The 13,571-nt window shown below is 35.7% G+C and overlaps 3 protein-coding genes across 3 annotated transcripts; 2 read left to right on the plus strand and 1 right to left on the minus strand.

The window, feature by feature from the left end:
- Positions 1–316: 316 nt before the first annotated feature.
- LOC122501859 (extensin-like) lies at positions 317–1,476 on the plus strand. The gene is made up of 3 exons (XM_043611622.1): positions 317–376; positions 442–882; positions 1,465–1,476. Exons 1-3 carry the CDS (start codon positions 317–319, stop codon positions 1,474–1,476), a joined length of 513 nt encoding a protein of 170 aa, XP_043467557.1.
- A 1,516-nt stretch (positions 1,477–2,992) lies between these two features.
- LOC122501860 lies at positions 2,993–5,167 on the plus strand. Its single transcript, XM_043611624.1, has one exon. It carries the CDS (start codon positions 2,993–2,995, stop codon positions 5,165–5,167), a length of 2,175 nt encoding a protein of 724 aa, XP_043467559.1.
- A 1,596-nt stretch (positions 5,168–6,763) lies between these two features.
- On the minus strand, positions 6,764–7,624 carry LOC122501861. Its single transcript, XM_043611625.1, has one exon. The coding sequence runs from the start codon at positions 7,622–7,624 to the stop codon at positions 6,764–6,766; it is 861 nt and encodes a 286-aa protein (XP_043467560.1).
- Between the last annotated feature and the right edge of the window lie 5,947 nt (positions 7,625–13,571).

Consider the following 13,571-nt stretch of genomic DNA (forward strand, 5'->3'; position numbering starts at 1 on the left):
TAAGCTAAACTTTAATTTAATTTAAAAAATATTGTTCATATAAAAAATTATTATCTATTGTAATACATATTAATTATTATAATTATTTTCACTCACAATATGAAATAAAAAATTTATCTTAATTCAAATTTCGCGCTTTACCGACGGGTGATAACTATCTTATTAGTTAACCTTAACGGCCACCTAGCGCGTTCGTAAGAGTGCACGGTGGGGAGAGCGCGAGTGGGGGAACCGCTTGGTGGGGGGAACCCTACGAGGGTAGCTAGCACACGGCAGAGAGCTCATTCAGCTCGCAGCACAGCAGCAGGCGGTCGACATGGAAAACCAGCGGTGCGAGTGCTTCAACTGCCTGATGAGGATGGTGTCGCAGTACAATGTAAGTATTAATAATTAAGTAAGTAATGAGTAATAATTAAATTGTACTAATATAATATATTTTAGTTGCAGCACCCGGGTCAAGAGGTGCCACTTCCAGGTACACCATCACCGCGGCCCAGGTCTTCAACGCCTCCGCGGTACTTGTGGCACCGGCCAGAGACTCCACCACCCTATGTGGTGCTGGGGACGCCACCTGAGTCGCGAGAGGCATCACCGACACCATCACCGCGGCCCAGGTCTCCAAAGCCTCCGCGGTACTTGTGGCACCGGCCAGAGACGCCACCACCCTATGTGGTGCTGGGGACGCCACCTGAGTCGCGAGAGGTATCACCGACGCCATCACCGCGACTGAGGTCTCCAACGCCTCCGAGGTACCCGTGGCAGCGGCCAGAGACACCACCTCCACCAGAGGATCAGCGAACAGCGTCACCTCGGGCGCCGACACCTCCACATGGAGGTCGTCGAGAGCGACGTCGCCGCCGTCCACGCGTCGTTATTAAAATTGTGATTAATAATTATAATAATAATAATTAAATAATAATATATAAGATATATTTTCTAAAAAATAAGTGTGTATTTATTAGTATTGTAGGTTAGGGTAAATTATATAATGCATGTGTGAATGTTGTAGTAGCGGTAGAATGGATGAAAATTAAGGTAGTGTGGAATCACACATGCGTGAAAACTATGAGTAAGGTAAATGGTCTCCTGCGCATGCGCAAAGATAGTAGTCGGGTAAATAGTCTACTGCGCATGCTTAAAGGTAGTAGTGGGGGTAAATAGTCTACTGCGCATGCGCAAAGGTAGTAGTGGGGATTTTTGGGTATTAGAGTGGGGATTTCAGACTATAAATGAGAGTTTTGAGAGCAAATTTCTCATTGTAATCTGTGAGCTCACGCAGAGTAGACAAAGCTAAGCTAACACCGATTACAGTATTCCAACTTTTACTTATCATTATTTTTTGAGTTCTCTTAGATTAGAATTTATTTTGTAAGCGTTTTTATTGTATTGTTCTTTTTCTACGTTCACTTAGATTAGGATTTAGTTTGTAAGCGTTTTATTGTTCTTTTTTTTGTGTTCTCTTAGATTGTAATTTAGCTTTTAAGTGTATTAGTTTTGTAAGTGCGTTTTGAGTTTTTTTAGTATTATTGTTTTGTCTTATTTTTTTGTTAGTAATACTTTTTTGTGTTATTGATTTTTTTGTTTTTGAGAATGCCTGGCAAACGAAAGTTTACCGGTAACGTAGGACCAGCGAAGCGTCCTAATTATGGTACCATCCTTGATGAATGTGAGTTCACGATTGTACTCATCAAGGATGCTCTCGAATTGTTATCGAGTTTAAGCAATGGCGCCAATAAAATCGATTTTGTTTCGCGGTGGGTTGCAGAATGTTCTCGCAACGAACAAGTTCTGACAAGTCTTTTAAAATCCATGTACTTTACGCATGAGAAAAGTCGTTGCCAGAACATTCTGCAATCCATAATGGGATTTCGAGTATTGTTCGAGTCTCAAGCGATAGAGGGCGGTGGTCTACAAGACCCTAACATTAATAACCGCGTGCGATGGGCTGAATGTGAGAGTGCATTTGAATGTCGACTGTATACGAATGTTGTGTTAAATATTGTACACCTAGACATAAGTGCGTTTTTGGATGATGCAGCCATTTTATTTAAAGAACACATTCAAGGTGCTTTAAAACAAAATGGCCCCATAATTGTATACGGTGTTTTGACAGCCAACTTCAAAAGAGTGCAGAACGAAGAAGAAGTGGTTCAACCAATACCATTCACAGCCAAATCCAGTAGCATCTTCCCGACGACCGTATTGGAGGACTGGTTTGAATCAAACATGAAGCAGCCAATCATGAGGAAGGTCGAGGAGTTCCATGAGAAGGGGTCAAACTGGAACCTAGTGTCGATAGTGAAATTAGAAATTAATGTAAATAAGTATAATCCAATGCGTGCGAGTTCATATATCAATCTACCTACACAAATTAAGCGAAAACAAGCATGTGTTAATGTTGAAAACAAAGACAGAGAGTGCTTTAAGTGGGCTGTACTGTCAGCTTTACATAATGACAAATCACATCCTGAACGTGTCTCTAGCTATAAAGAATTCGAAAATGAATTGAATTTTAAGGGTATAGAATTCCCTGTAACATTAAAAAGTATTGCGAAATTTGAATTGTTAAACAATGTATCTGTAAATGTCTACGGCCTTACGAAATGGCATGGCAATTTCTCCGTCAACCCTCTTCATCTGACCGCAGAGAAGAGAGAGAAACATGTAAATCTACTGCATGTAGTAGATTCGTATGATGATGAAAGTGTATGCGATGACAATGTAAATTGTGAAAGTTCCTTTTGTCATCTACGCCGACTGTGAAAGTTTACTTCTTCCCGCTGAAGAAGATACAGACAATTTAAGTAAAACTGAGATATTCCAGCGTCATAAATTGTTGAGTATCGGTTATTATGTAAAATGTAGCTTCGATGACTCAATGTCTATGTATGTACCGTGTCCAAGGCAGGAATTAGACCCTGCCAAGTGGTTTGCTGACGAGTTAAGGTAATTCGCGGAAAGAATTGACAACGTATTTAAAAACCCTATACCTATGGATGCCTTAACTCCTCAGCAAATTGCTGATTTTAAGAATGCAACCGTGTGCCATATTTGTCAGAAGAATATACCAGCGGGTGTTAAAAAAGTTCGCGATCACTGTTATCTTACTGGCGAATACCGAGGTGCTGCGCATGAATCGTGCAACTTGAATTATCAAGAGTGTCAACTCATCCCCATTGTATTTCACAATTTAAGCGGGTATGACGCACACTTTATAATTCATGCTGTATCAACAAGCTTTGAAGGTCGAATTGACCTCCTCCCCTTGAACAAGGAGAAGTATATCTCCTTTACTAAAAACATCAAGGGGAGTGAGGTTAAATTCCGCTTCATTGACTCATTTCGATTCATGGCAGCATCTCTTGAGAAACTAGCGTCATACCTTGACGAATATAAAATTATTGAATCCGTATTTGCCAGTACGGTGACGGATCGCGAACAAATAAAATTGTTAACGCGAAAGGGTATCTTCCCCTACGAGTACTTTGATTCGCGAAGTAAACTCGATGAAACAGAGTTGCCAACAAAAGAGAGATTTTATAGTACTCTTTACGACGCTGGTGTAACGGATGATGAATATGAGCATGCGCAAAAAGTCTGGTCTGAATTTAATTGTCAAACTCTTTACGATTACGTTCACCTTTATATGAAAACTGATGTGTTATTACTTGCCGATGTCTTTGAAAACTTTCGCGAACAGTGTGTAAAAACGTACGGGTTAGATCCAGCACACTATTACACTACCCCCGGTTTAACTTGGGATGCTATGCTCAAATATACGGGCATAGCATTGCAACTTATAACCAACATAGACATGATGATGTTTATTGAGTCGGGTATCAGAGGCGGCATTAGCCAGTGTTGTAACCGGTATGCTAAAGCGAACAATTCCTATATGGATCATTTTGATCCATCTCAAGACCCAAAGTACATTATGTATTTCGATGCCAATAATTTGTACGGTTGGGCAATGACACAAGCACTTCCAATTGGTGGTTTTAAGTGGATTGCCAACCCTGACGAGGCGTTTGACTTTAACGTACCCGACGACTCTTCAGTCGGGTACATTTTAGAAGTCAATCTCGAGTATCCCGAGAGCCTGCACGATTCTCATAAGGACATGCCTTTTTGCGCAACTAATGCAAAACCCCCCATGTCCAGGCAGGAGAAATTACTTACAACTCTCCTGCCTAAAGAGAAGTATGTTATACACTATCGTGCATTAAAACAGGCTCTCGGAAACGGTATGAAACTCATAAAAATCCACCGAGTGCTTGAATTCAACCAATCCGAATGGTTAAAACCCTACATAGATTTTAACACTACCATGCGAACCACTGCAAAAAATGAATTCGAAAAGAATTTATTCAAACTAATGAATAATGCAGTGTATGGCAAGACCATGGAAAATGTTCGCAAGCATGTTGACATTAAGTTGGTTACACACTGGTACGGTCGGTATGGTGCCGAAGCCCTCATCTCTCGACCCAATTTCCACAGTCGAGCGATCTTCGATGAGGACCTTGTGGCCATCGAACTGCGCAAGACTGAGATCCTACTCAATAAACCGATTTATGTGGGTTTAAGTGTGTTGGATATCTCGAAAACGCTAGTCTATGACTTTCACTACAGTTACATGCTCCAGAAATATGGTGGAGCATGTAAACTGTTGTACACGGACACAGACAGTCTAGTGTACGAAGTGAAATGTCAAGACATATACAAAGACATGAAAGACGACATTGACAAGTTTGACACATCTGATTTTCCCGCAGACAACGCGTATGACATGCCGCAAGTCAACAAAAAAGTGCTCGGCCTTATGAAGGACGAATGCAATGGTAAAATTGTTACCGAATTTGTTGGCTTGCGGAGTAAAATGTATAGCATACGCGTTGAAGGTGAGGATTTCGTTAAGAAAGCAAAAGGTATTAAAGCAGGAGTCGTCAAAAAGACAATAAAATTTGATGACTATGTACAATGCCTTAACAATTTTGAAATTCAGACCAGAACGCAGTACAATATAAGGTCACGGTTACATAATTTAGAGACAGTCAAACAAGTTAAAGTAGCCTTAAGTCCGCATGATGATAAACGGTACTTGTTACCCCAGAGTACTGACACTCTTCCATGGGGTCATTATAGGATTCCCACAATCGACGAATGATTTATAAAATGTGATTTAAAAAAATAGAAGGTTTGTTAATAAATAATACAATTATATACAATTTCCATGTGTTTTTTATTTAAAAAATCCTTTCATATATACATAATAACATATGATTAAAACTTATATAATTTAAGTGTGCAAATCGCCCCCAGTAACTTAACGCAAATTCTACGCTAACATTAATCTTTGATTGATTTGCTGGTTGATTGACATTTGCGTTAAGTTACTGGGGACGATTTGCGAATAATAGATTATACATTTGCTTTATCTTCCCACGTATTGTGAGAATTATCAAAGCCAAGCCATTTGACAAGAACTTTGTTTCCACGTGTTTTGAGAATTTTTTCCACAAGATAAATATCTGAATATTTTACTTTAAGAAGTTCCTCTTCATAAAATCCTCCGCTGATGGGTTGGTCCTGGTAATCCTTGAGCTTGTAAGTCACTGGTTGAGTTGATACAACTTGATCCACAGTGAATATTTCTGTTGTCCAATTGGGTGTATATCCTTTCTCGAAAACGTTTTTATATTTGCTTACTCGAACTTTGTCACCAATTGTATACTTTGGTCGTCTTAAAGGAATTTTTCTCAGTTTAGAGATCCTTTCTTTTAAAATTTCAACGTCTTCTGAAGTAACATCTTTAGGCTTCATTCCAATTGTTCTATGTTTTGTATTATTGTAGTTGGAATTAAGAGTAGGCAATATATCATACCACTTGTAATTTCCTCGTAAACTAAATTGCATCCACATTTTTCTTTTTAGTGTTCGATTAAACCGTTCAACAATAGAAGCCTTCATATTACTGTATGTTGAGTAAAAATTTATTTTATACTTTTTCATTAATGCTTCAAATTGTGAGTTATAGAACTCTTTTCCTTTGTCACTATGCAAGTTTTTTGGTATGCGTTTTTTAGCAAATATAGATTGCATTGCATGAGAAACATCTTTTCCACTTTTACTTTTTACTGGAACAGCCCAAGAATATTTCGAAAATATGTCTATAACTGTTAGTAAATACTTGAAACCTTTATTTATTCTTGAATAAGGTATCATTTCTACTAAATCTGCTTGCCATGTCTCATTAATATCACGCATTTCAACTCGCCGTCGAGGATAATTTTTTCTAGCCTGAGTATGAAGTTCATTCACTACTGTTAATTTTTTGTTGTTCATTCTCAAGAGCACTTAAGCGAGTATCCAATTCACTAATAATTTCAGCTGTTCGATAAGATAAGTCTTGATTTATATCTTTTTCAAAAATTTTTATTTTTTCTGTAATAGAGTCTTCAAGAACTTTTAGAAATAAGTTGTTATTGTCCACCTCTGATCTAAGTGAGGCACTAGCTTCATACAATAAACGCACTTCGTGTTTTATCATATGTCGTACAAGTTTTAAATTGACAGCGTCGTTTTCTTCTTCAGCGTTAGCAAGATTACAGAGTTTTCTTCCTTCAACGTCAAAGTTTCCTTGAGAATTGAGTTTAAAACCAACTCCAGGAGGCCCTCGTCTTGCTGTTCCTCTTTGATTGAGAGGATGTCCGAACACGTCAATGCTCATTGTTGAAATGAATGATATTTGCTAAAACACATCTTAATATATAATTTTAGCTTCACGTAGTTCCTCAATGATAGACATGATTTCATTATTGTGACTAGGATTTCCAGCAGCTTGAGAAGCCATTAATAGTCTAAGACGGTCAATCAACTCATTTGGATCATCCCAATAGATATATTCTCGTTGAAAATTTTTGTTTGTAATCATAAATTTAGGTAATGAACTACCGCTTACAGATGACCGTTTGGTAGCTGTTTGAGGGAAGAATTGAGATATAAAATTCAAATACTTGTAACTCTTATCCGTACGTATAGATTCAGAGGAACTATACTTCTTTTTGTGTGCATTAGTAGCAATCAGAATCTCTTTATAGTTTCTTTCATCATCTTCACTTATAAGCGATGTAGTAGGTTTACTTTTAAATAAAAGTTCAAGTAATCCAAGCGTTTGAAGATATCGTTTATTACCAATTTTTACATGCTGATCTTCAAGAGTTATTGGTGAATCACCAATCATAAGTGATCCATCACTTAGCTTACGTATGCCGTATGTTGAATCTAAACATTGCTTTCTATTATGATTTAATAAGTATAGAAATTTATTACTTATTTTATCATCATCTGGAGATTTTTCAGTTTCACTTTCAAAGTATATGCTATCATCCATCTTCTGCTCTTTCTTTTCAATCTTGATATTTTCATGTTCAGTGTCTGTCAAGTTAATAATTTTTTGTAAGGGTTGAACTATCGGTTTAAAAGTTTCAGTCAGCACATTTTCAGCTTCTTCTTTTCCTAATTTTAACATACGATGTTTTCGCCTAATTGCCTCGCTAGCTTTAGCAATTTGATGAAGATATTCTTTTTCTTTATGAAACATGTTATTATTACAAGGTTTCATATTGAACTAACAATATTTTAGGGATGATCCTATATTTATAGTGTTACAAAGCTATCAAATCCTTTTCTATACCTTCCATCATTTAAATCAGAATCCTTATCAATTACTACAAATCCATACTTGTCTGAATTCCAACATGTTGAACATAGTTCTCGAAATTGATTAAATGTCATGTCAGTATTAACATGATCATCATAAACATGCCTTAAATTTTTCTCATCTTGACGAAAAAGAACTAGTAAATTAACATTATCACGTACCAAATGTTTAGGAATGCGGGCATATGTTTGACAAAGATAAAAAGAATCAACATCAACATGTCTACCCATGCAAAAGAATGCCCTTACATTATCTTGCTTCTCGCAAGCAATATCATCAAATATAAATATTGAATTTCGTTTTGCATCTTTAGGAGTAATGACTTCTTCATGCTCACTAAATGGTAAATACTCTACTCCTTCAACATTATTAACAACTTGTTCCAAGAATTTATACTTGGGTTGATGTAAAGACTTTGAGTATAAGTAAATATTATCAAATCTAAGACCATTAGGATGTAAAATTAAAGAAAGTAGTACATTTGTCTTTCCACAATTTAATGGTCCACAAAAAATAGCTCGAATACTACCGGAAAATAAACTACCATGACGCTTCACTTTCTTCTCTTGTTGTTCAACAATCGAGTCCAGATTGACGACTGGCAGCTTGTGAAGTTGTTCCTTGAACCGCATCCTGATTTAGACTGCCGCTAAAGGTATAAATACAGCGCTTATATAGCTAACAAGTCATTCTAATTTTAACTTTCACAGAGTAAGGTATGATTATACATCATCGCTCTCAAGGAAAAGGGTTAATTAATAAACTTATAAACAAGTTACCATTTGAATTACATTTGCCAGGTTATCAATATTGTGGACCAGGCACAAAGTTAGCAAAACGTCTAGACCGAGGTGATCCAGGTGTTAATCCATTAGACGCCGCTTGTAAAGAGCACGATATTGCTTACTCGAAAAATCGAGAAAACGTTGAAGAAAGAAACGCTGCTGATAGAGTATTAGCTGACAAAGCGTGGCAACGTGTATTTGCTCCAGACGCACAATATAGTGAAAGAGCTGCAGCTTACGCAATAACAAACGCTATGAAAGCAAAATCAAAATTTGGAATGGGAGTAAAGAAGAAGAAGACAAAGTCAAAGAAACGAGTAAAGAAGACAAAATCAAAAAAACGAGTAAATCTTAGAAAAATTGTGGATGCTGCAAGAAAATCAATAATTCCTGGTAATGATGCTCGATCAACAATAAAGTCAGCTATTGAAACAGCTCGAAAAGCTGTAAGGAAAGCAGGTGGTAGAGAAAAGGTTTTAACACCTCGTATTCTACCTGTTCCATCAAAAGTTGGTGGTCTGTTACCATTAATTCCAATTTTTGCTGGTCTAAGTGCACTTGGAGCGCTTACTGGGGGAGCTGCTGGTGTAGCAAAAGCTGTTAATGATGCAAGTGCAGCAAAAGAGCAGTTGAAGGAAGCTCAGCGTCATAATAGAAAGTTGGAAGCAGTGGCACTTGGCAAAGGTCTACATTTAAAACCATACCGACAAGGGTTGGGACTTCATTTGAAACCATATGTTAAAGGACAAGGTATTAAGAGGCGATGTAGAAAAAAAAAGTTTAAAGCTGCCTCAACGAGCACTTACAGATCTAGATTTACTTAAATATGCTAAAGAAATGAAAATTTCCCATTTTCGAGGAGTTTTTATGCGAAATGAACTACCTATAAGTGGTCCTCGAAAAAATGAATCCGCCATTATTAATTTAGATGATAAAGATGGTTCTGGAACTCATTGGGTTGCATATAAAAAAGTTAATAATAAAGCAGTATACTTTGATAGTTTTGGAAATCTTCAACCACCCTATGAACTTGTCAATTACTTAGGTTACAATACTTTAATACAGTATAATCATCAAAATTATCAAGATTATAATAGTTTTAATTGTGGTCATTTATGTCTAAAATTCTTATGTGGACAGCTTGAAATAACTCAAAAATATATTCTATATAAGTGATTGTAAGTCATTCCACCTAATCAGTTTATAAAAAGTCATCAACATGGAAGAATCTTTTACTCTGACTATCTCAGGCAATTCATCTGTCCTGGAGGCAGAATATTTTCCTCCGATAGAATTATTATCTAATAAAAATTATGTACTTGGCTTAGTTGAATTACTAACTTTCAATTCAATTCCTAATATTGATCAAGGTAAAAATAAATTTTATATTGGTGATAAAGTGATTACTATACCCCCTGGAAGCTATGAAATTGAAGATATTGAAAAATATATTCAAAACTCTATTGAAAATGGATCTGAAATTGTAAGAATCAAACCTAACAATAATACTTTACGTAGTGAAATAACAAGCAGCCTTGAAGTGAGTTTTGAACAAAACGATTAAATTGGTAAATTATTAGGATTTACTCCACGAATATTGACAGCTAATATACCTCATACGTCAGATGTACCAGTAGCCATTCTTAAGGTAAATGCTATCAGAATTGAATGTAACATTACTACTGGTGCATACATAAATAATAAAAAGGTACACACAATTCATGAATTTTTTCCAATTGTACCAGCTGGATATAAGATTGTGGAAGTTCCATCTCACGTCATTTACCTTCCAATCGCCGTGAAGACAATACATAATATTCAAGTAAGAATCGTTGATCAAGACGGAGATTTAATAAATTTTAGAGGTGAAACTATAACAATTCGATTACACGTTAAATCAACGTAATGGGAATTGTATTTCATAGAAAAACTGGTGGAAGCTATATAAATGAGTTACCATGTTAGAAGTCATTCATTCCTCAATCAGTTCGCAAGAGACTAACATCTCAGAACATACTATTTCTGAAGCAGCTCGGCCTAAGAGTTTATCAAGAAAACAAGGGAAAAAATTAATTTTTCACATACTTTTTATTTGTTGTTGTAACAAAAATGGAAGAAATTTTAAACATTCTAAGTCCAGTTAAATTTGATAATTCTGTGGCACACTATGAGATTCATGCACATCAACCATACGTGTCATCAGCATTTAATATCAGTGACGAGATTAGAATTGCAGTTCAACATCAAGACTTGTACATTCTTCCCTCTAAAAGTACTTTACACGTCACTGGAAGAATTGTTAAGCCTAACAATGCGCTTGTAACTAATACAAAGTTAATTAGCAATGGTATTTCCTACCTGTTTAATGAGATTCGTTATGAATTAAATGGCGTTGAAATTGATCGCTCTAAAAATGTTGGTATTACAACCACAATGAAAAATATAATTTCTCAAACACCTAATCAAATGATTTACTCTGAAAATGCTGGTTATCTACCTTATGATGATGATGATAGCAGAGTAACAAATGATGCTGGATATTTTGATGTAAATATTCCACTAAGTATGATTATTGGTTTTGCTGAAGACTATCGAAAGATTGTTGTAAATGCAAAACATGAACTTATTTTAACAAGATCTCGTACTGATCTAAATGCTGTAGTAAACATTGAAGCAGCAGAGCGTGAAGAATTTAAAATTATTATTAATAAAGTTGAATGGTTAATTCCATATTTAATGGTAAATGATCGACAAAAAATTGAATTATTGAAATTCATTGAAAAAGACTCACTTATAACAATGAGTTTTAGATCATGGGATTTGTATGAATATCCTATGATTCCTGCCACTCAAAAGCATGTGTGGACTGTAAAAACTTCAACACAAGTTGAAAAACCTCGATATGTTATTCTTGGTTTTCAAACAAATCGAAAAGAAGATCAAGAAAGGTATGCAAATTTATTTGATGCCTGCAATCTTCTCAATGTTAAACTTTTCTTAAACTCACAGTACTATCCTTATGGAAATTTAAATTTAAATTTTACTCAAAACAAATTTTCCATATTATATGAAATGTATTGTAATTTTCAACCGTCCTACTATGGAAAAGAATCTGAACCTTTATTAACTAGAAATAACTTTAAAGATTATGCACCATTGGCTGTTATTGATTGCTCAAAACAAAACGAATTTCTAAAACAAGCATCTGTAGATGTGCGATTGGAATTTGAAGCAAGTGAAAATTTTCCAGCCAATACAGCTGCATATTGCCTTATAATTCACGACCGCATTATACAGTATACACCAATCAGCGGCGTCGTTAAAAAAGTAACGTGATTGGTAGAAATAATGACCAATCGTACACGACATCGGTAGTGGGGGTAATTGGAGTGGTGGGGGAAAGGCTATAAAGAGAGCGTCTCTCTAAGGCTTGAGCCATTATTCTATTTCAGATACCATGGCGTACGTCGTAGATATTCAGTGCTTCAAGAGACCATACAACGAGTTTGTCATCAAAGAGTTGGCGATTCTACCACTTCAACAAGATGCTCATCCATTGGTCTACCTCTTCGAGCCGCCATATGCCTGGAGTCGATTGCCTGCAAGATACAAATGTGAGAATCGATGGCTTACAAATAATTATCATGGTATCGATTGGGCTGCTGGTGACGTATCTTATGAAGAATTACAACCTATAATAAAAGAAGTATTAATAGGTACACCTACTGTTTATGTAAAAGGTTTAGAAAAACAAAAATGGTTAGAAAAATATACGCTAAATGTATTTAATTTAGATGATTTTAAATGTCCGTCGCTAAAAAGTTTAAGTGTAGATAGTTCATCTACATGTACAAATCACACACGTAGCTTTAGCAACTGTGCTGTGAAAAATGTATGTAATCTACGAAATTGGTTGATACAACCATCGAATGTACTACGAAATAATATAGAAAATAATGATGAAGTTGACAATGATTGTACATTGAAAGATTTTTATAATGATTGTGAAAATTTTCTATTTAATGAATAAATGTATTAAATGGAATATGAATGTTTACATTAATTAACCCTTTCCCATCCTATTATCTTTATTACACATGTGTAAAACTATTAAACATGTTAAAACTAGTCTAGACTTGTCTTATGACGTCACAAAGTGGGCGTGGCTCAATAAATAAAAGTGGGGGTAATGCGCATGCGTAGAATTAGTGGTGGGGGTAATGCGCATGTGCAGAATTAATGGTGGGGGTAATGCGTGATATTCAGGTATAAATAGAGGCACCTTGAGCTGTAAAGCTCATTCTGTTTTGTGACATTACAAAGTATTATCTCTAAGAAAAGATGGATCTAACCAAAATCAACGCCATTGGTCGCATGGATGCTTTCCTACCTACGAAGCCGCTTTCCGAACTGACTCCTGGACATAAGTATCCTATAACGAAGATCCAGGTTGTCAACACCAGGTATGGAGTCAAGGTCGTCGTTGAGGTAGATAAAAAGTTCAATACATTCCTACCTTCAAGATTTGTACCAATGTTCACCGATGACTCGATATGCTTGGACCAAATGCAAGAAGCAATTAGTTCTGGACAATTGCGGCTTAAGTATATTGGTGGTCCATACAACCATATTGAATTTAAAATTAAACAAGTGTAAATATTGTATATTGAATATAATAAATGTATGAACTGTTATTAATACTGTATTTAATTAAATACCTTCATTAGTATTACGTTAGATAATAAGGTATACATTTTAAGGTTATGTTTAATGAAATAAATTTTAAGGTTATGTTTAATACAATATATTTTAAGGTTATGTTTAATATAATAGATTTTAAGGTTATGTTTAATATAATAGATTTCAACAACTTTTACAAGCGCCATCTATTAAAATTTTAATAATCTTATTAGTGTAAACAATATGACGCCATCTTTGCCCGCGAAATACAAACGATTCAATTGTGGCGCCATCTCTCGGCACAACACTCAAACCGCACTCTGTCGGTAAAACAAAATGGCGGCTCACTGTCCAAGCGGTTTGAATTTTTCAAATAAATTTTT

Source organism: Leptopilina heterotoma, unplaced genomic scaffold, assembly GCF_015476425.1.
Source record: "Leptopilina heterotoma isolate Lh14 unplaced genomic scaffold, ASM1547642v1 Lhet_217, whole genome shotgun sequence".
Lineage (NCBI taxonomy): Eukaryota > Metazoa > Arthropoda > Insecta > Hymenoptera > Figitidae > Leptopilina > Leptopilina heterotoma.

What these genes read in the sequence shown, in the direction of transcription:
- LOC122501859 (XM_043611622.1), top strand. Translation starts at nt 317, where the DNA reads ATGGAAAACCAGCGGTGCGAGTGCTTCAACTGCCTGATGAGGATGGTG. An exon ending in GGATGGTGTCGCAGTACAAT is followed by an intron (nt 377 to 441) that starts GTAAGTATTAAT and finishes AATATATTTTAG; the next exon opens with TTGCAGCACCCGGGTCAAGA.
- LOC122501860 (XM_043611624.1), top strand. Translation starts at nt 2,993, where the DNA reads ATGGATGCCTTAACTCCTCAGCAAATTGCTGATTTTAAGAATGCAACC.
- LOC122501861 (XM_043611625.1), bottom strand. Translation starts at nt 7,624, where the DNA reads ATGAAACCTTGTAATAATAACATGTTTCATAAAGAAAAAGAATATCTT.